Source organism: Amblyomma mixtum, chromosome 1 (genome assembly GCF_055824585.1).
Source record: "Amblyomma mixtum isolate Tamu chromosome 1, ASM5582458v1, whole genome shotgun sequence".
Lineage (NCBI taxonomy): Eukaryota > Metazoa > Arthropoda > Arachnida > Ixodida > Ixodidae > Amblyomma > Amblyomma mixtum.
The window spans coordinates 283558673-283581449 of NC_143012.1; the positions used below are offsets into that span (position 1 = coordinate 283558673).

General features: G+C 49.0%; 1 protein-coding gene across 8 annotated transcripts in view; it reads left to right on the plus strand.

The window, feature by feature from the left end:
* LOC149371922 (uncharacterized) overlaps positions 1-22777 on the plus strand; it is a 636308-nt gene that overhangs the window by 328985 nt on the left and 284546 nt on the right. For 2 of the 8 annotated variants that reach the window (XM_089566249.1, XM_089566245.1), the window contains exon 1: positions 5093-5478. The exons of the other annotated variants lie outside the window; for them this stretch is intronic. Coding sequence is in view for 1 of the 2 variants with exons in the window: in XM_089566245.1 (XP_089422371.1) it covers positions 5468-5478 (11 nt within the window). In the remaining variant the exon portion in view is untranslated. Of the gene's footprint in view, positions 1-5092; positions 5479-22777 lie in introns of those variants that run through there. 8 annotated transcript variants of the gene reach the window in all.

Genomic DNA, 22777 nt, shown 5'->3' on the forward strand with positions numbered 1-22777 from the left:
CACCCACCGGTAACTCACTTATAAGGCAGAAACGTGGAGGCTAAGGAAAAGGGTTCAGCTTAAAATGAGGGCATCGCAGCGAACTATGGAAAAGAAAGTGATAGCGGCGACGTTAAGAGACAGGAAGAAGGCAGAGTGGGCCAGGCAACAAACGCGGGTTAATGGCATCCCAGCCGAAATCAAGAGGAAGAAATGTGCTTGGGCAGGACATGTAATGCGAAGGAACGATAACCGTTGGTCGTTAATGGTAACGGACTAGATTCCAAGAGAAGGCAAGCGTAGCAAAGGGCTGCAGAAAGTTATGCGGTCGGATGAGATTAAGAGGAATAGAGTGGCTGCAGGTGGTAAGCGGCAGGGTTAATTGGAGAGACATGAGAGAGGCCTTTGTCCTGCAATAGATTTAGTCAGGCTGATGAGGATGGTGATGATGAAACACATAACAGCAGAAGCTGACACGCGGAAGGCCCAGTCGCTCTGTTTCGCTTTGCCTGTATCGAAAAATTACATTAAAGGTTCATCGATTGTGTACTAAAATTCACCGCGCAAGTTCCTGAAGCCTTCCCTCGTCGAAAAATAAACTCAAGTTTTTGATGAGCACAGCGTGCACTGGCCTATTTGAGGTTTTGTCCTTTACAAAAATTGGTTGGGCAGTCTATAGACTGAGCATAGTCTTCTGTCTGTGGACAGTCTATACACTGTCCACAGACTTCTGTATACAAAGTCTATAGACTCTCTATAGAAAAATCCTAGAGAACAATCTATAGGCAATAGAAATGCTATCGAGAGTCTATAGACAATCTATAGATTTACGGCAATGCCCTTTAATGGACTTTTGTCTATAGAGTCTATAGACTATGAATAGGCAAAAAGAAATACCTATAGGAAGGCAATAGAGTCTGCAAGAAGTCTATAGACTGTCTATAGATCATTTTTATTAGCGGTGCACTAAATACAGTGACCGTTTTTATGCAGAGCTCCCGCATGAATTTAATGCAGGACATGGTACCTTGATTTATTTCTGACCGACACTGCGGAGGAATGGGCGAGAAGCGCACCAGTATAGTGCACGCGTTTGGCTTAGTCGCTACCGCATTCAGTACTCAGAAACGGTGCCGTCGATTTTCGGCGCAGAACACAGTACCTGGAATGCGCTGAAGTTCAAGATAAGTTTCGCAAAAGGTTTCAGATTTGCTTATTTTAATTCTCTGAACATAAAATCTTCATTGCTAGTTGCATTTTTGCGACATAAACGAAAGCTGCTGCGCCAGGCTGCATCAGCGGGTTTTTGGGGTTAGTCAGTTTATGAGTATCGCAAGCAGCTCAGCTGCTTACAAAAATGGTCTGTAAAAAGTCTACAGACTTCTTATCAACTCTATTGCCTTCCTATAGATACTTATTTTTGCCTATTCATAGTCTGTTGACTGTCTATAGACAAAGTCGACTAAAAGTGTATGGCCATAAATCTGTAGATTGTCTATAGACTCTGTATACCATTTGTATTGCCTTTAGACTGTTCTCTAGGATTTGTCTACAGTGAATCTGTGGACTTTATAGACAGAAGTATATAGACAGTCTATTGACTGTCTGAAAAAAGAATTGTAAGGGGAGCAGGTGAGATTACATGAGACGTATCACAACAGTATAGCTTCAAGTATTGCGTCATTAGGTCACCCAGCAGTTCATGTCAAAAAATAATTAAACTTTCTGATCAAGTTTGTAAGGAAACAAGGTACACACAGATCAGGTATCTTGATTGGGATTGGGGCGAGGGCACGTCCTATGAAGCTGCGGGTTAACTATTGTGAAGGGATTTCACTGTGACAACTTTCCCTATAGAAAGAAACGAAATATTTATCGCTGTGCGAGCCTATTTTATTGGGGTAAATTAAATAAGGTAACTGACTTGTAGGAACACTTTGAGCTGCTGTGCAGTCGAAACTGATCCAATAAGTTAGGCGAAGTAAGCTGGTACTCCGGCAGAATAAGCCTGGCAGCACGTCAGTACATCCGCTTTACCCTGACATCAGTCTTAGAGGACTACATGTCACTCTAAACAGAACGGCGTAAAAAGGGAGTAACCTGTCCTCTAGCGCACTCTCTTTCAAGCTTACTCCCATTTTGCACCCACATAGGCGTATTCGTGTTTAGAGTGCAGACTCCATATTTTTGGATGCTTGTTTTGTTCTTCGTAATAATCTGTTAAAGAATAGTATACATGGATCACCCCTTGCTATTTCTCGCCGACAGCTAAATAAATTACAATCGACTTTTTTCTTTGATGCTGTTTCTGTTTCAACAACTGAACGATGGCAGGGACGTGAAATGTGGGTTTAGGTCGCGTGAGGCGTGGAAAAGAACTGTAGCATAACCGCTGATCCGTCGTTTTAATTCACTGCAACGCTTAAGCCAGCCTGTATCAAGAACCGGCGTCACGAAAAACGACGTCTATCAGTCATTATATCGCAGCTTTTCATGCCTCACATGACCTAAACTCACCTTTGACGACATAGGCATCGTTCAGATGATGAAGCCGAAATGACACTAAGCAGTTGTAGGCGAATACCACGTTTTTACCCAAGCTAATGTACTTGCGCCACTACAGAGAAGAAAACATGCGTCTAAACGTAGACGTCAATACTTCTTTAACTTAATACGCATCGAATATAGCATTAGGGCACTCGAAGAAGGATCATCGAACAAAGGAGCAGCAAGTCTCGAGCAAAACATTTGAAGGCATGTAATTTTCACGCTACTTTTATGAGAGGCACAACTTGTTCGGAGCTTAGGTGCACACGTCATTAGTTTCGGATGTGTTTATGGCTGGTTATGACGCTGAAATACTTTATAGAAAAGGCAGCCTTAATACAGGAAACGTTATACAGAAAGTGGAAAGCTGGGGGTCCTTTTTTGTGTACCTGCTGTCATTGAAAGGGTTTAAAAAAATAGCTTGTACTCCTCCTGTTGGCGCCACACCTCGAGTTTAGAAATACTACCTTTTTGTAATAATCAAAATGAGGTTGCGCATTAATTATTATCGAACAAATGACACAATTACCAGCAAACAGTACGCCGCCCTGTCTAGCACCTGCCTGCACTACAAGCGCTACCTTGACACCCTGTAGGTAGCCGGAAAGCTGCGGTAAATTGGGCTGTGCATAGACTAAGGGATCCACTGAATAAAGTTTTTTTCACGCTCTCCCGCTCTCAGCTGGTATACTCTTCACAGCAACCTTCGCTATACGTATAAATCAACGACAGCAACGGTCTCAGCAGGGAGATTTGCCATATGCCCCGCAAGGCTTGTTTTCTTTATGACAATTCTTCAGTTTCAGAAACCTGTGCATGCGTGGTCTTGCAAATCCTTCATCCACTTAATATGTAATCGAGCCCCCGTTTTGAAGGTATATATGTATAGCAGTAAGCTGTCCAGACAATGCAGAAATGCTTTTGAGAGGTGTTAAAGATTGCATCTGTAGGAAAATATTTAAAAATAGCTGAGGTGACATCTGGAATCACATACACCGTAATCTTTTAATTGTGGACGCAATTTTACGGTAGTCGTGCTGAGAGTAGGAAATAATCTTAAAGCTGCCAAAGTCGAGGTTAGTAGTATCTTCCTCGGCTGTCCGACTTGAGGCTGATGTGATGTCTTTGACAAAGTACGGTGAGACTGCGCACCAGAAGTGCGTACGTCAGGGACGGGGACGAATCTCTCCAGACGCTAAAGAATCATGGTAATGAATGAAGTTCACGTGCTATCGAGCCGAAATCAAACGCTAACAGAGCCTATGAACAAAGCGCAATAAGTTTCCTTTCTACTTTCAGCTATAGTGTGCGACTAGTGTGGTCCGTGGGTTGTGTGTAATGGAGCCAGCTAATAATATATTTCGCAAACCAGTTGCAGAGGAATGCCTAATTTCACAGTAAAAAATATAGGACATGCGTGTTAGCGTTTCAGTTCGGTCCGATAGTACAACCTATTTGCACTGAATGACACAAATATTGTAAAGGGATTGGCTGTGGTCTGTCTGAGGTTGAGTTCCCAGCGCTTACTATCTATCCTAATTGAAAGTCTCGCTGTTTAGACCAATCGCGAGAAGAAACACGTTGCTGGCGCAGTCGACAGGATGGGGGTGCACGTGAAGTGCAAATGCTCTGCTTCCTGGTCAACCTGAAGTCACATCAGCCTATAGGGTCTTGCGAAAGAGGAGGAGATACTTATCTCTGCTCCAGCTCGAATTCCAGTAAGAGACCGACACGGTCATCCATGAACGCCACGTGATATGCGGCACATTTAGCCAGTTTCTGAGTTGCATACTGCCTCCTTCTCATGTAATACCGTGTCCAGGGCGTACCCAAGGTGCATTATGAAAATTAATAATTGTCTTCTAACGGAGACGAAAACCTCCGACTAACTTGTAGATATGGTAGAAACAGCGCGAAAGAACGAGGACCACGTAAGGACACAATTACGGACAAAACGAATTTGTACTGCATAACCGCTACTCAAGTTTTGAAGGTGCCATCGCAGGCAGAAAGCGCGAACAATTAGCTTGGTACTGCTTAAGTTTCAGTAGAAGACCGAAGCACTTGTCCTCGAGACATTACCTGCTCAACTTCGGGCTGGAAGATAGCATGTGCTCCCTGTATCGAAGAGCAGCTAACGCGCCATGTCAGGACGCGCCACGCTGGAGCGCGCGTCGACACATGGGCACCTCTGCTGGGAAGTTGCTTGAGAGCGCAACTTTCGACCGGCCTCTCCGCAACGCGACGTCGAAAGGACGCTGGCCGTTTTGTTTCCTTCGGCTGGCGCATCTCTCGTCCACCGGCAACACCACATCCAAAAAAAAAAAAAGAAGACGCGATCCCGCGCGCGCGCGCACGCGGCCTCGCGCGCCCCGCGCGTGCGCATGTCGCCTGTGCGGAACGCGTCACGTGCACTGCCGCGCGCCGAGAACCCGCCCCTGCGAGCAACCTTTTGTGACGTCACGGCAAGGCGCCGCCAATGGGCGCGCGCGGACCCGCCCCCCACGTTGAGCGCGCTTCCGCGGCGCTGCGCTCCCGTCGGCGCTTGTTCGCGGCGCGCATTGTGAGCGCGAGACAAAGTGTCGCAGGCGGCCCATTCTCCGGAGCCGATGCCCGTGCCCTCCATCACCGTCTCGCCCGCGCCGCGCCGCCGCAGCAGCCGCCGCTAGAGAGGGCCCGCTGCAGCAGCCGGCGCTCTTCTCTCGCTCGCCGCCCACCCCTTGTTTCGCCGGTCCGTGTCTTGTCTCGGAGTCCGTGGGTGACGCCAGTGCTGTGTGTGTTCCTCCGGTGCTCGGGCTCCGGAGCCATCGCGCCCACTGCGCACCGAGGAGGTCTCCCCTCATCGCCTGCGTTCGTTGTCCCCTGCACGCCGGCTGACTGTGTTTGTCTCACCTGCGACCGACGACCGCTGCCCGCCACGACCGGATCCCGGCGTGCTTCAATGGTCATTCTGTGAGTCTCCCTCGGCCGCACTTGGCGCGCGCGCGCGCGCGCTTATGCACCCTCGCCGTCCGGTCTTTTGGCGGCGCGTGCAGTGAATGGCGGGCGCCGGACCGTAGCGGCGCGCGACTGTGGTCCATTCTCGCCGTGAGCCTGGTGAATTAATGCGTCATTGTTGTGTGTGCTTTCCGGCATTCTTCATACGTGAACGCGGCAGCGGGTCTTGGTTTCGTTTCGGTTTCGCGCCGCAAGGGTCTGCGATCCCGTAGGCTAATTTGGCTGCGCGTCTGCGCCGTTTTCGCGCCACATTCAACATCAGTGCTGCAATTATTTTCACCGCTCAGCCTGTGTATTCTAATCCACCTGTAATATGAGCGCGGCTATGCACAGAGCAGTATGCATCCCGGAAGGTGCACTCGGTGGTAACAGAGCGAAAGTGCCATTATTGTTTCTTTACCCTGAGATGTCGCTTTATGTGCTTGTCGATAATAGAAGTCAATTTTGGGCGATGATGTATAAGAGCACGCTGTCCAGTTCCATTATCGGGGGAAGCAAAACGAAGTCGTGGTTGCAAATGAGCTGGCACTTCAAAGCCACAGCTTAGAACTATGCTCGGGTTTTTATGGCTGTTGCAGCACTTGTAAGGCAAAGAGCCCGTGGTACTGCAGCGCGTGCGTATTATCTAAATGAAAAACGAAGCTGTCATAAAATAATTCAAGCTGTGCGGACGTACTTGGGTGGCTATATTGTAGTTACGCATCTTGTAAAACCTTTTCATGCTTAGCAGCACAGTCTTCTGAAAGCAGTATGCACAAACGGAACCCTATTTTGCTAGCCTTTAGATCATGTTACCATAGTTATCCACTCGGGTTTGCAGCAGCACAGGTGTTCACAGTTCTGGGCATAAGCAGTTATCCTTACAGGTTGCACTTCAGATGGCTCAAATAGCCAATACAGCTATATTTCTGTTTGATGACTTTTTCCTTGCATTACCCTTGCTTAGTCTCGTTGGTGTGCACCTTTTAACTATCAGGTGAACTTCAAAAATTGCTGTGTCCAATGAGCGTGTATTGCGTGAATCAACCTCGCGAAGATGGGCTATGTTTTCGGTTTGACATTCAGCGTCTTGGCCGAGCAAAGCATAACGTCTTATGCGCGGCCTTCTGTCTGGATTTTTTTATTAAAATTATTCAGAGATGCTGGTTTGATCGAATTAAGCAAAACTTTTGTCATCTATGAAACTATCGGCGACAGTTGAAATTAATTTTCACTCTAGACCTGTGCACATCCTTACCGCAGGCGTGACTGGCCCTGCGTGATAGAAACGAACTTTTTGCTGGGAAACTTGACTCATACACATTAAAAACAAAGAAAAGGGACACTGCGTCCCATTTGAATCGACCCGTGCATGGTTAGTAGTATCCTCTAGTGTGATTGTGCTGATGAGGCGCCTCGCTGGTGAGTTCATAAAGCCAATCAGTCCTTCAGGCCGTGCTTCGAAATGGCATACCGTTGAAACATAGGACTCTGGGCGAAGCCATCGTAGGCGCTTCTACAGTGCCGCGTTTTTCGCACTCTACCCTTCAGAGCTTGGCGAGGCGGGCGCAAGCACTCGCGACTCAGAGGTACACAAACAAGTTCTTGTTATCTTATATACTGTACTTCTTTCTTAAGCTAGTAACGCTTACTGTCGCCCGATCTCGATGTTGAAGTAATCCCGAAGCTTCGCCCTCTTTATCGGAGATTTGTTTCCTTTTTTTACGTCATCCGAGGCCTGCGACGCTCCAGAGGCATCTCTCTACACGTAGCCGTGCGCAGCGCACGTCTCACAAAAATGCAAAAACTGTTTGTGACGGCCAGCCTCTAGAAAGTAACTACGAAGTCCTTTTTCACTTTCTTCTTTTTTGCGACACGATCGTTCTGCTTTTGTCGGCTCCATTGAAACATTACTTCGAACTGTGCACAACAGCTTGGGCAGCCAGCTATCTGCGTCCGGCGGTCACAGCCGGGATGGGCGCTCCTGGCTCTTCGGAATAAATTCTCGCCGCAGTGGCAACATCCCTCGGCTGCCGCGACGGTGCATTGCATGTGCTGCGGGACGCGTGAGACGCCCAACAAGCTCACCACCGAGGGCATGTTTTGCGTGCCGGGCCGCGTGAGGGGGAGAGGTTTTGCGCAACCCAGGGGAAGCCCCGGCGTCGAGCGGTAGTGGCTGTGTTGTGGGCAGAGGGTGGCGGGATGTGGGGTGAGGGGCGTCGCGGTTGGTGGTAGGGGAGCGAACGTTTGGGTCCGCGGCGGCGGTTTTCGCCGCTGCCTTCTGGTGGCAGTTAGTAGACAGGTCCCTTTTTGGCCTCGCGATGGCGCCATGTGCGAGTTCCGTTGGTGCACTGACGGTGAGCAGCCGGCGGGGGTGCTTCTTTCACCCCGAAGGGCTTGGAGGCTTTGAGCACGTAGCGTCGTTGAGCCTATCTGTTTACTGGATTAGAAACACGATTTCATTCCTTCCCCAGGTACCTTCGTATATCGTGTTACTGCGGTCCGGTTACGAAACCAAGTCGAATGATTACTTCCTGTTGTCTTAGCTGCCTTGTGGGACGTATACTCTCCATTCTTCCAAAACGCAAATAAGCTCCACATTAATAAGTTTTATGCGTGCATATCAGGAAAAAGGGATTGCATTGCTGTAGCGAACCGCGTGTTTCTTCCAAATGCGTGTGTGTTATTTGCATCGGTAACGATCTTGCTTCCCGCCACTCTCACGTTCGGTTGCTGGAATGGAATCTTATTTTTGCGACCAAAGGTGCGTATACCTGCTTCAGCGAAAGTTCGGAGGCCTCACTTGGCTTGAAACGATTTCTGTGGATTTAACGTGTTGCCGCAATTCGCATGACACAACCACGCGTGGCCGGTGTCTGTTCTGGCGTCGTTTGCGCAAGGCCCCAAAGTTGATGCGGCCGCGGCATTCACAGCCTCTCGTTGCCTGAAAAAACGGGAAAATAACGAACGATATGTTCAGGATACTACTAGGGCATGTGGCATGCTAGGTTCCGGGGATAATGCGCAGTCGCGAGGATGTCCAGTGAGAGCTGAGGGCCTGCGCGTTTGTAACGTGAGCTGTGTGGGAAACTGTGCGCATGGAAATGTAACTTGCGCTATATATGACCTCGAGAAATTTTATTTGTTTAACTAGTACACATTATTTGTGTAACTAGGAGCCCAGTAAACCACTTTAACGATTATTTTTGGTTCAAGCGCCCACTTCTGACGGAAGTCCCTCGTGGTCGAAGTATATACTGTCAGTTTCTCAGAGCTAGTCGATCCCACCAGCTGAGAAACTTTCCATTACGCCCTTATATCAAAGTCCCGCACTTTGATTGGTCCAGAATACTTTGATTAACGTTTACTGTCATGCCACTTGCGGCTGTCAAATCAACTGCTCGTAGGACTTCTCACAACACACACGCACAAATATACACCGAGGGAGTGAAAAAAAAAACAAAAAAACTTGCGGGGATTCACCTCTAACTTGCTGTACAGTGCATAGGTGGCGCCGTTATCTAATTATGTCCGAAAACCTACCTTCAAACGTACCAGGGCACTCGTCAGGGCTGTAAGAAAGTGTTCTTGCAGGTCGGGACGAATTTTTCTGGACGTTAGGAATACGAATATCGCATGAAATACGACGAACCTTCGGCTTTCTTTTTCTTTAAGTAATCGGGACGATAGTTAACATTTTAAACGAATAAAGGCCTAAGGCGGCGCGCCACTGTCATCGAGTGTTAAGGCTTAGCGGGGCGGCGAAACGTTTCCCACGAAAATAAATGTTGCGTAAATTAAGCGTAAGAAGTCGGGAAAAGTATTGAAGAAGTGGTTACGTTACGAGATTAGCTTCTGTGTCGTAAATAAAAAAAGGAAAGCACATTCGGTAGTGAGTGTCGTTTATTAGATCGCCGCGCCGGTGGTGGTGGTGGTGAAAACATTTATTTCGAATGAACTGGAGGTATGTTTGGATCAGCCCGTAAGGGACCGATCCTTACAAACACTAGGTGGAGGTCCCTAGTATGGGACCCCAGTGGCGGTTGCCGCCGCCCGGGCGCGCCCGACTAAGGCTTGTTGGGCCTGTAAGTCGTGGCAGCCGAGCAGGGTCGCCTCCCAGTCCTCCCGGGTTGGGTTGGGGATGGGGGGAATAGCGGGGTTGGAGGGGCAGGCCCACACCATGTGATAGGTGTCAGAAGACACTGCACTACAGTGTGGGCAGCTGCCGCTAAAGGAGGGGTCAAAATGTTTTAGCGCTGCCGGGCACAGCAAAGTATTGGTGAGAAGGCGGAGAAGGAGCCGCTCATCCGCCTTCTTCAGGCCTTTACATGGGCTAGGGTAAAGGCGATGACAATTTTGATAATATGTTGTAATATCTTTGAATGTATATAGACCGGATTAAAATCGGGTACATTCGGTAGTGAGTGTCGTTTATTAGATCGCCGCGCCGGTCGAATAATCTGCACTGCGCGTAAGCTCTTGTTAAGAAAGAACCTTATATGGGGTAGATGCCAACGGTTACAAGGCATCCGCTGTTATGATAAAGGACTCTCTTCACCCGATGTAAATGATTTTCTACTTTGGCGTACCGGAAAGAGGCTAATCAATTCCGTGCAAAACCTTGCACGAATGGTGATATAAACTCGTTTATTGCACAAAACATTCCTCGCTACACATAACTGTATTCTGTTGTGCTACTATCCCGCAAGCGCGATCGCTGAGACGCTCTCTATTTCGTCAACTTTTGAATTTTGCCTGGTATATTATCTAGCTGAAATCAATATCATTTATGTTTCTACAGTGCATTAAAGAGCTCCGGCAGCGTTTGTTTTCCGCGTCGTTATTTCGACGCGAAACTGCTCATTCACTAAATATTTATGTCAGCATGAATGCCATTTTTCTTTTGTTTTCCGCACAAAACGCATTCTAACTCCATCAGAGGCGCGTTAAGGCGGATTACAGTACATATACCTGCTTATCAATCACCAGCTAGCTGGGTGTACCGTTTATACACTGTAACCAGGAATACACCTACATGGGAGTAACAGGGGAGTAAGCTCTCCTCTAGAGCACACCCCTTTTAAAAAAAGGGGGTTTTCTGTTTAGAAGTTTGCCTTGCGAGTCTCTAGCTGTCCTCCTTATAAAAGGGAGTCAGTTTGCTCCCTTTTGATTCCTTTCAGTTTAGAGTGCATAGTATTTGCTGTGCGAGTATGCGAAGCGCTGATGCCTCGCGTTCGCCGTGCGAAGCTCACCTGTTGTCGTAATTTCAGCTCATCCGATGTTTCAGCTCGCTTGTTTCTTTTGAGCGCATGTGTCTGTCTGGCCAGAATGAGCCTCGTGCCGCTGTATACAGCATGGACCGTATATATATATATATATTGTAAGGAAGAGAGTTGGAGTTCGATGCCCCAGCAGCTAGCGCCGACGAAGGCAAGGAAGAAGATAGGCGAAGCCGACGAAGTTCGGGTTTTGCGCTTGCGAACGCTGGCCTGCTGAGCGGCACCGCTGGGACAAGGACTGTGCCCGTCCACGCTAACTGTGCGAGTTTCCACATTACACTTGGTGGAGGTGCTGCTTGTTCTCCCCGTGGACCTACGCCACGTGTCCGGCCCGACCATTCGACCGTGTTGGAATCGACCTTTATGGCCCTCTTCCCAGCACTGCCGCCGGGAACCGCTGGATCATCGTCGCCATTGATCATCTCACGCGCTATGCGGAAACTGCCCCGTTGCCAGCTGCGACGGCCTCTGACGTAGCCGGTTTCATACTACAGAATATCATTCTTCGTCACGGTGCGCCTCAGGAATTGCTCAGCGATTGGGGTCGCGTCTTCTTGTCCGGCGTAGTGGAAGCCCTTCTTCGCGAGTGTCATATCGTTCATCGCACGACGTCTTCGTACCATCCACAGACAAACGGCATGACCGAACGCTTTAACCGGACCCTCGGCGACATGATGGCCAAGTACGTTTCTACCGATCACTCCGACTGGGACCGCGTTCTACCTTTCGTTACATACGCTTACAACTCTGCAACGCAAGCCACTACTGGTTTTTCCCCGTATTTTCTTCTCTACGGACGCGAGCCTTCCTCCATCATGGACACCATACTCCCTTACCGCCCCGATTCGTCCGACTTTACAACCGTCTCTCAAGCCGCTGCGCATGCCGAAGAATGCCGTCAACTCGCCCGTTCCTTTACTTCTCACGATCAGCACCGTCAGAAAAGCGCCCGCGCCGCTTCTTCCGGTCTGCCGCCGTCATATCTGCCTGAATCCTTCGTTTGGCTGTGGGTGCCCTCCTCCAGCCCCGGCCAGTCTACAAAACTGCTGAGCAAATACCAGGGCCCCTATCGCGTTATTCAGCAGGTCTCCCCAGTTAATTATCTGGTCGAGCCCATCACGCCTTCGTCTGACCATCGCCGCCGCGGTCGTGAAGTTGTGCACTTAGACCGCCTGAAGCCCTACTACGACCCAGCCATTGTCTCGTGCCCTTAGGCCGCCAGGATGGCGCCTCTTCACCCCGGGGGTATTGTAAGGAAGAGAGTTGGAGTTCGATGCCCCAGCAGCTAGCGCCGACGAAGGCAAGGAAGAAGATAGGCGAAGCCGACGAAGTTCGGGTTTTGCGCTTGCGAACGCTGGCCTGCTGAGCGGCACCGCTGGGACAAGGACTGTGCCCGTCCACGCTAACTGTGCGAGTTTCCACATTACAATATATATATATATATATATATATATATATATATATATATACGCCTGCTTTCGCCGTTTCTCGCGTCGTCCTCGGCTGTGCGGACACTCGAAGCTCGCGTCTGCACTTGCGCAAGGGAAGCGAGGCGCTGCACGAACGTGTCTCGAATGTGGAACTCGCTTCAGAGCTGCTCTATACATCATATACCTCCAACCTTGCGGGCGTCGCTCCGCGCAGTCGCACGTGCTTTTGTTGAAAAAGATCATTGGCACCTACGGTATGAGCAGAATATAGTGACGATCGAACCTGCCTGGAGCGACTAGTCTTGTTGTTGTTTCCCTTTCTTCCTAGCCGAATGGAGTGCACTTAAGGGACGCGAAAGACTGCAGTTTTGGAACACCTTTGAAAGTATCGCTGGCTTTAGAGCAGAAGAAATTCGTTCAGATCTCAGGTTTCATAACAGATCATATCAATTCTGTATCTCAACATCTCGACTCTTTCAACAGTGACTTTTCCTGCTGCATAAGTTGTTATCAGTGAACAACGCACGCAATGAACCTTTCTATTTATGTGACTCGACTGAGTTTTAAGTTTCAAAGAAACACTGTGAAGGTGATCCACGACGCACTGGACAGCACCCGGATTAATTTGGTACGCCTTTGGTTTCTTCAATGTGCTCTGGAATCTCGTTACGTGTGCATTGTTTCATTTCGTCTCTGTCGAAGCGACGCTGTCGCAAGTCGGATCGAAAGCACAACTCCGTGCTCATGAAGCAGTTAAGGAAACAGTAGTTCCTTAATAGGCGTTTTAGGTACGATTTTGTTACGTTGGCCGACAATCTTTTTGTGCCCCTAAGCATATGCTTTCAGGCGCGGGAAAAATGCGGTACATGATTCGGTGGCAAGAACTATCCCTTGCAGAAGCAGCGTATATATTGGTTTTGGGGTGAATTGTTCAGCACATTCGTGCGGTATCATCGGAGAGGAAGAGCCGTCGTGGCTTGCAGATCATTCCTGCGTGCGATATTTCAATTAGGTTAAGGGGCCCACTCGATATTCGCACGCGGACGCGGGAACAAAAACGGTGCGCGGCCCTAAATGAGTGAGTGATGCTATGCGAGCCTGTGCAGAATACAGGGCCTGAGTGCGGCTGCTAATCGGAGTTGGGACGTATAGTAAGAGGATGCGCGTGCCTATTGCAATTCAACCACTTCAATATCGCCTGAGAATACACATTTTTCTCACGTTGCAATGAGACAACTCATTCCGTTCTATTAAAAATTAATAAGGGAGTAATTACTCATTGACATCCACCCGAGCGCAGCCATATACGGCTACAAAAAGTGAAATAAAAAGGTGAAGTTCTAGACCTTTTTTTTTTTTTTTTGCGTCATTGCTGATGCAAAACACGTTGGCTTTCACGTTAAAGAACCCGAGGTAGCCGAAATTATCCGGAGCCCTTCACTACGGCGTTCCTCATAGCCTGCAGTCGCTTTGAGACGTTAAATCTCCACAAACCAAACCAAACCTATTTGTGACCCGAAGCAACTTTCACGTTCACCCTGTAATGATGATGATGATGTCCTCAGGCTTAATGGCACATACCCCCCCTGTAATGCACACCGTCCGCAGACGACTTCTTCACTTTGTTGCAACAAGACAATAGAAACAGTTTATTATATTGTTTTGTGCTACAGTCAGCATTTGTGCGTTCTTCTATGCAAAAGCTTCACTGAGAGAAGAATCGGACACAGCTGCGCCGTGTTTGCAACGCATCTGGGCTATTCTTGCACTTCGTTTTTCTAAACGTGGCGAAAAATGTGCCAAAACAGTCCTAAACATATGTCCACATTAAATAACTTATAATGTAAACATATAATCCTTAAAATGCCCGCTTTTTTTTTCCTGGTAGCACTAGTGCAAGCACTGTATTATGATGTGGTGGCTTATTCCTGCAGATTTCTAGCAGATCCGTTTACATTGGCGCCCTTAGCGACACTGAAGAAGAAAAATTTATGCGTGTGCGCACAACCGACTAGAAGTATTGCACCCTACCTGCTTAATTCCCTTCTGGGGCGTTACTAGGGTTGAGATTGTTTTTGGCTGCTTGCGGGACTATATAGCATTTCATTTCCCCAACCGTGCATTTCCCGAAAATTTTGCAAAGGCCTCTTGAGTTCGTTACCTGGCCGCCGCAGCAGAAAAAGCGCTGGTAGCGCAAGCGACATTCAATTACTCGCCGTCGCGGCTGCCACTTGGCGGAAACGCGGTGCGGGCCGCACAAATGTCCATTTCTTCTGTCTTTCACCTGCAGAAGCGATTTTTAGAAGAAGACCGTGCTGTTGATTGTGCGCAGTTAACTGCAAAATTTGGGCTTCATGCAGTTTTCAGCACAACTTGCGCAGTGAAGCTTAACCTAAGTTCCTCGGTTTATCCGAAGAGTTGGCGCTCTCTCCTGTGCTGCGTACGTACCAGATATGTTCGGAAGCTAATAATCCACTTTTCTGGAGGAGTTAAAGCGCTGGTTAGCAAAGAAACTTGCTTGTCGAATTAGTTTTGCTCCCTTTGAATTCTTATTTGCATTCTACTGAATTCCGGCCGCTCTTCCTTCATTCCAGTGTCCTTGCTTTCTATGAAGAGCGATACAAACCACAGCATGCTCCAACGGCATAGTTCCATGCGTTCTGCGTGCTGGAAAGCGCCATGCCCGCTCTTGTTCTTGTTTTATAACCGTTTTATAAGTGTATAGCTAGTCGTTATTTCTGAAAACAAATGCCTGCGTTCTTTTGGAAAATGCAGCTTAAAACTGTCTGTGTTTATATTCGGAAGGAAGAATACGATGGTCTCTAACCTTTTACTGATTACCAGCGTCAAATTGCCTCTTACGGCCGCTGGCGTACACCGCAGGCAAAATGACTCCCGCGCAGGCTTGTGGTATACACCCCGTATAAGTACATAGTTTCTGTATTACTCGGGAAGGGAACAGACCGCACTGGCTGTTCGCCGTGCGTTTTTTTTTTTTTTACGTTGATGTATATTATCGGGGTTTCATTTTTATGGGGGTCGAATCGTAAAACAAGCACGAATAATGGTCAAAAATAAGAAGGGGAGCGTTTTATGCGATGTTATAGCAACCTGACTGCTCCATCCCCATGGTCATATAACTGGCAAGCTCAGAGTCACTCTCGGCATGAAAAAAGGGAGTGCATTAGAGGACAGCTTAATTTCTTTTTGCTCCCATATAGGCGTATTCGTGTTTGGATGGTAGTCTAAATTGGCACTGAGGACAAGTTGAAGTTGCCTTCTACTGCAAGTGAAACAATACTCTCATGAAAAGGGAGCTTTATAGACCCAAAGATACCGATAAATTAAATACAGGTATCGCCGCTATCGGCCATTTTCGCAGAGAACCTACGGTGACGCTGGGATAGTCCTAACCCCATCCCTGATGCCATGCTTCACCGTAATCTACTCCCAAGTGATAATCACGGACGGGTTCGTCCGCTCTTGATGTCACTTTTTTAAAGCCAGTGGCGAGTAAAGTTTGAGATATAATTTTCTCATCCGACGAGACTAGTCGGAGCTGAGAGCAATAATTCTTCATGAGTTGTCCAGTGATGTTCGATCTGGGGAATTTTCTTTTTTTCGGGGAATTGGAGTAGTAGGCTTTGGCGGAAAGGAAATTTTTAGATAACTTTCAGGGAATCTTAGGAGCCTATATTCTCACTTTTTATAGACTGACGGAGTTTTCAAGCTTCCGCAGGAAAAATAGACCTTAAAGGGATTTTTCGGCGCGGTTCAGGTGTCCACCGAGATATGTGAGACAGATACTGCGCCATTTCCTTTCCCGAAAACCAATTTTCCAATTGAGGGAATTTTCGATTACGGCAGGGAACAGTTCTCCTTGATGTCTTTTAATATATTTTTGAGAAGCGGGTGCTGGGAAAAAAACAACGGATTTGTTCTCAACGTCGCGGTCTGGGCAAGGATGTCAAAACACTGATCATGTGAAAGTCGTTTGTGCGTGCGACAGGCCGCAACTATGGCATTTTGACTGCCTGCGTGCTTCGCTGTGCCTGTACCTGTGCTGATTAACAGGCATTTTGCAGAGTCTGATTCTCATGGAGTGATGCGATTCCTCGGTAGATCCTATACTGGGGGATTGTATCTCAACTATTTGCAAATTCCACTGACGAATGGGTATTTACAAAGCGGGGCTTCCGATGGTGGGCCGTGTGATGTTCGAACACGTATATGAGTTGAGCGAGGCGCGAAGTTGGGTACGCGTAAAAGTACTTGGTAAACAGCAAAAAATAAAAAAAAATAAAAGTTAACAGATGCAGTTGCTGGAGCGATGAGCTGTCGTTAGCAAGAAATAGCTTGGCGTCACGAGCGCCACTTGCGGCTAACTTCTTGTGTCTGCCTGTGGTTGCCCCAAGACGAATGCCATGGACATGCCTGCCTTCAAACTAGGATACACCTCTTCTGTCGGTGTCGCCGCGGAAGTGGTTGCCAGGCACCGTTAATTGGACAGTCTGTTCACTTTTTTCCGACTAATTTGTGTGTGTGTGTGTGTGTGTGTGTGTGTGTGTGTGTGTGTGTGTGTGTGTGTGTGTGTGTGTGTGTGTGCGTGCGTGCGTGCGTGCGTGCGTGCGTGCGCGCGCGCGCGCGTGTCGAAAGCTCCTTGCCCAAATATAAAAAACAAAATGCCCAGCTGTAGCGCTCTGAAACACAGCAGAACAATTTAGGATCTAATTTTTCCCATACAAATGGTAGCCTCGCTTTCTCACTGCAGTCGGCGTATGCGAGCCCCGACATCGGGGACACGCTTTGGGACGTTAAACCACCATAAACCATAAACGAAATATAGTAAGTAATGTGACTTTATGCTACACTATGGACACGAAGACTGCTGCGTCGTCTGGCGGCGTGCAGTCGCAATAACCGGCATTAACCGACGTGCATAGATTTTATTTTATTAAAAACACTATTAAGAGCACTAAGGTGGTTTTAAAAATGCTTTAAATGAAAGATTAATGGGGATCTCTATCACAAATGCCAGCAACCGCTTCTGCCGGCAGCAGTGCTGCCGATGGCAGCGCCACTGGCAGCGTAGTGGCAATCTGCCTTTCTGAAAACATCTGAAGAGTTGATGAGGAAGCATGTTTAAACCGCATAAGGAAAGGTGACCAGCTAGTCTTTGTAAGCAAAAAATATTAGAGCGTCTTATGTTTTTTTACAGAAAAATAATGAATGAATGAATGAATGAATGAATGAATGAATGAATGAATGAATGAATGAATGAATGAATGAATGAATGAATCATTTTATTTATTCAAAATGGAAGGCCCGAGACTGATGATTGGGGATCGGAACGGTATTAGGTTTTATATAGGGGGTCTTGTCAGCTTCTGATCTTGGTTTTTTCTGGTAGCCAGGTGGAACATGCGCTCAAGGGTCAAGCGCCATAGGCTGGTGAGGGTGTTGTCCGGGTCCTGGATGGGGTACATCCACTAGTGCGTGTGGTGGTAGTTCTGTTGTGCATATCGTAGTGTGTGCAATGCCACACCAGGTGTACGATGTTTATGGTCGGCTGTCCGCATTGGGAGCCTGTAGACGGCCTGGAAATTCTTGGCCCTTGGGATATTTCTTGGGCTCCTTGTCGTACCGCTTCCAACGGACGATGACGTCCCCGGTGATGGTTGTTCGCGTTCCGGCTTAGTTAAAAAAAAGACCTCCGCTGCTCTTCCCAATATTACGCTCAGTCCTATTCAGAAAGTGCAGCATATATCAACTCGAGGCGACGTTGCCCGACTACCGTCCACTCTTTGGAGAACAAAAATATTTTAACGCAGCATGTCGCAACCATCGGCTCTGGTCTGACTTTTTTTTTGCCAGATCAAAATATAAATTCCTGTCAAAACCGCGAGTTCTACCCGCGTTATGGTCACCATAGGGAAATATCTAAAAGAAAATTATAATACTCTCTCCTCTGCGGCACTAGACTGTCCCTTTAAGAAAAGAAAAACCGCAGCCGGAAACGTCGAGCAGCAACTGTTCTCCCACGTGTAGTGGCGAAAGCGGCCGCTAGGCGGCTTTCGATATTTTTATAGGCGTAATGCAGGGCTCATATTGCACTATATGGCGTGCCTATTGCTTCTTTTAAATGCCACCGGGACAGTAAGCCTGCGTATGGCTCGATGCATGTAAGGAGCACAATACAGGCACCGATAGGCGCTCTCTCGTCGACGAGTTCCAGTTACTCCTTTGCTGAAGCGTAAGTATTCGTCATTTTATAATACTGAGGCGCCGCGGTCGAAAAGCATTTAGTACATAACTTCTGTTGATGGCTGACGTGTAACTTGATTGGCTGCCGTTTCTGTGGCGGTCATGGTTATCTAGTGCACAGGTGTCGCTCAGGTATACAGAGGAGCCTACGAGTGGAGTTTTGTGAAGCCGTATCATGGTTTAGGTTGGCGCATCTTCATTTCCGAAGTGACCTGAAACATATCGATAAAATTATGACTGGAGGGTGCGGGTTTTCGCTTCTTTGCCTACTGATCACTAAGCAAACGCGCGCGCGCGCGCGCACACACACACACACACACACACACACACACACACACACACACACACACACACACACACACACACACACACACACACACACACACACACACACACACACACACACACACACACACACACACACACACACACACACACACACACACACACACACACACACGTATTAATCACTTGTATGCGTTAACCTTTAAGTGTAGAGAGAGGTTGGTCACGTGGTTCTTAATAATTACAACATGAACAAGGGAGGGAGAACCTCAGGGTGCTTGTCATGGTTTTTTTACGTGTCACACTGTGCGGTGCGCTAAAGTGGAAGGCATCGCATTAACTTCGACCACTTGGCGTGTTTATCACGCACTGATATTTCTTCTTCTTTGTGCGTGCGTGCGTGCGTGCGTGCGTGTGTGTGTGTGTGTGTGTGTGTGTGTGTGTGTGTGTGTGTGTGTGTGTGTGTGTGTGTGTGTGTGTGTGTGTGTGTGTGTGTGTGTGTGTGTGTGTGTGTGTGTGTGTGTGTGTGTGTGTGTGTGTGGTGGTGGTGGTGGTGGTGGTGGTGGTGGTGGGCGCGTTTGTTGTATTACCAGTTCCAGCATATCCGTACGTCAGGAAGTTCGAAGTCGAATGAGCGCAGTTCGGTAGTCGCGGGACACAAGAAACCGGAGGCGCTCTATAGCGAAGAAGACAAGGTGCGCTCTTGGACGTCTGTTTCTTTGGACGTTTTTTTTTTTCGTCCCGTCACTACAGCGAACTTAGTTAAGGCAGCCTATGCACTTTACCAGCACTGAAAGTACATAAAAAGTTGACACATTTCGTGTACTCGGTGGATAAGTGCCGCGACATTTATTTAACCAGTGATTGCTTTGTGTTTTCTTGCCACTTAACCGTATTCCTTGAGGCTGGAAGCTGCGGCAAAATTGAACTCGCCAGCACTGGGTGGTCTTGCAACAGGCTTCAACGTTCTTTTTAGCTTGTATATGATGTGCGAAAGGTAAGGCTTCAGTAGCCAACCGGAATCCTTTCTGCTTAACATCCCCTCCTGTCCCCTCTGTCTGTATCTATCTATCTAAGGCCCGCGCTGCTGCATGTCGGATGTCAAGGAGAAGCAAGAGGCGAAGTGGGGAATTATTACTTCGCCTGAAACTTGCGAGGAGCTCCACCTCCAGTGTTTCCCTCTTGCTGTACTGCCGACCTTCTCTCATGACCGCTGCTGGGCTGATATGTCGATTCGTATTGTTTCTTTTTCACTTCCTCGACAGTGCATCGCTGCGGGCGTACCTGCAAACTGGTTCAGATAGGTCGCATGTTTAACGACAGGTGCGGGATATGCTCAGAGTCAAGATTCGCGTCTTAACTTCGATAATCGGCTTAGCAAGCGACGTGCCCTGATACCGTTGTGGTACTTGGCGACTGGCTGACAAATTTCTGTTGTGAATTCCGGCGAATGACCCTTCACTGCCGGTGTATATCTGTAAGGCTGGATAGTTTGTATTTGATGCAGTGGCGATGGAACGCGTTCTAAACGGAGAAAAGGAGGATGTCTGTATCGTTAAAAGTGAGTACATCGACTGAAAGTGGTGGAAGGTTTAACTGATTTGAACGGAACGAATTTATCTCAGAAAGGGAATTCCTAATGCCATCGGTTGGAGAGACGGGTAGGGGTATGGGGATGGTGCTCATAGAAGTATTGTGTTGCCTGGATGGTCTTCTCCAGTTCCGCACATTTGAAGTGTACCTGATCGGTGGACCGCCTGCAAAGCAGTCTTCAGTTCAGTCCCGATCACGCTGTCGCATCCTTACATCGTTACTTTGTCTCGAAGAGGCTAATTAGAGTATCGTTTACATTTTGCAGTAAGGCAGCTTTCGCATGCTTACTGTAGAGACAGGGACGACGGCCGGCGTGCGAGCCTGGCAGGATGAGTTCGACTCGCATGTACAGCCTTTGTCAAAAGTTTGGAGCCCAGGGGGTTTGCTTCTGAAGCACACTGTCTGGTTCGTAATGCATCTCCAGCGCTCCAAATTTGCTGAAGGTAAGAAGATTTCTGGTCCTGCCTCCTCCGATGGTACGACTACCACGAATGTTACAGGAGTCCCACTGCGAGGCTTAAAAGCAAACCCCCTGGGCTCTAAACTTCTGACAAAGACTGTACATGATCAGGCTCGTGGTCCCACTACGTCACCAAGGTGCAATATGCGCTACTTGCAAGCCCGCCCCTTTCTCACTACTGTTTGCTTGGCGACAGTTTCTGGCAGCCTTTCTTGATGCAACTCAAGCGCTTTGCTGCCGGCGCGCACCGTGCTCTTCTCTAGTTCCGCACACATCGTGTGCCTGATCGGTGGGCCGCCTGCAAAGCAGTCTCTTCAGTTCAGTCCCGAGCACGCCGTCGCATCCTTACATCGTTACTTTGTCTCGAAGAGGCTGATTAGAGTATCGTTTACATTTTTCAGTAAGGCAGCTTTCGCACGGTAAATAACGAATGAAGAACTGCAAAAACAAATGTCGCAGCCGAGTTTATGGCATGCGAAAGGACACGAACAACGCCCCGTTCAAATCAACGCCTTCACGTTGCGAGCAGCTTCAGGTTGCGCCTTCTCGGTCCAAGGCTTATCCTCAGTTGAGTGTCTGTGGAACGTGCATCTGATGCGTCGAAGGGCTACATCATCAAACGCCCTCCAACACGTCGAAGCGTCCGTTCTGCACACCGAGAACTACGCGTATATATATCTCCGGTCCGGCGTTCAGGCCCACGCCGGACGAGAAGTGTTGCGCCGTCTGTTCCAGCCGCGTCGTCCGTCGATCGGCGGCTGCCAGCCAGAGACGACCGCGCGCCGCACCAGCTGCCGCGTTGGGGCGAGCTAACAATGCCGCTTCGACAGGGCATTGTGCGGTGGTGTATATCGCTGGCCCGCGTGCCGCCAGCAGCCAGCCCAAGGGGGTTGATCAAGTGGCGCGCTTGTTTGGCTGCTGTGGAAGAAGAGGGGGGGGGTCCCGCTGCCGGCCGGTCTACTGCGGCCCCGGCAGCAGCCGCTGCATCGGCGCGCACGTAGCCTTGGCCTTTGGAGACCTTGTGCCGTGGGCGGCGCGCCTGCCTCCATCGTCCCGGCGCGCGCCGCGTTCATTGCCGAGGTCTTCCGCCTGTCTGTCCAGACGATCGGCAGCAGCTTCTACCCTCGCCGCCGCCTATGTATTCGCGGCTCTGACGGCTGGCCCGTCATCGACGAACGGGTCTCTCGGCGCCTCTCTCCTCTATCGCTTTCTTCTGCCGCGGCGGCCTCGGCTGTTTTTTCCGCGGAAAGAAGACAATGGTGCGGGGGTGCCCGTTTGCTCGTTGCGCGCCTCTGGCGGAAGGCGCGACCTGTCCGGTGGGCGTCGTCGTATAAGCGCGCTAACTATACCTCCGAGTGTCGCCTCCTCCTCGTTTCGCCGGGTATGGGGTCATGCGGGTCGGTGTTTCGCTAACGACAATTGCTTACAAGAGGCCCGTGATGACCCGAGTGTAAACGTGGCATAACTCTTCCCCCCGCCGTGTAGAGCGCCAGATGGTCTATATGCGGCAGCGCGCGGCCCGTCTCGGCCAAGAGCCGCCTTCTGTTGTTACTCTGCAGCACTTACGTCTATCGCGGTGGGGCCGTATCCCATGGCCAGTGTGCCGGACATCGTCGTTAGCACGGGGATCGCCGCTGCTCTGTGCGGGCGACAGGTGGGGGCGATTAACTAAGCCTCCTCTCATCGGAACGTTCGTTGCTGCTTCGCCGCCGAACTACGCGCTCGGGGACCGCAAGACGGTGGAGGTGCGGCGTTCGATGAGAGCGCCAGTCGCTTGCACTGCTAACGCTTACTTGCCCATATATAATATATATGCTCGGTATATTTTGGGAGCCAGGTACTTGCACCTTCCGTAGTTCTAAGCTTTGAGCCATCTCCCATTTCTCTGCGCTGATTCTGGAGGCCGTCGCAGACAAAAGAGCTGCATGCGTGGGCGGTGAATAAACTTTGTTCCAGCCGCAGAT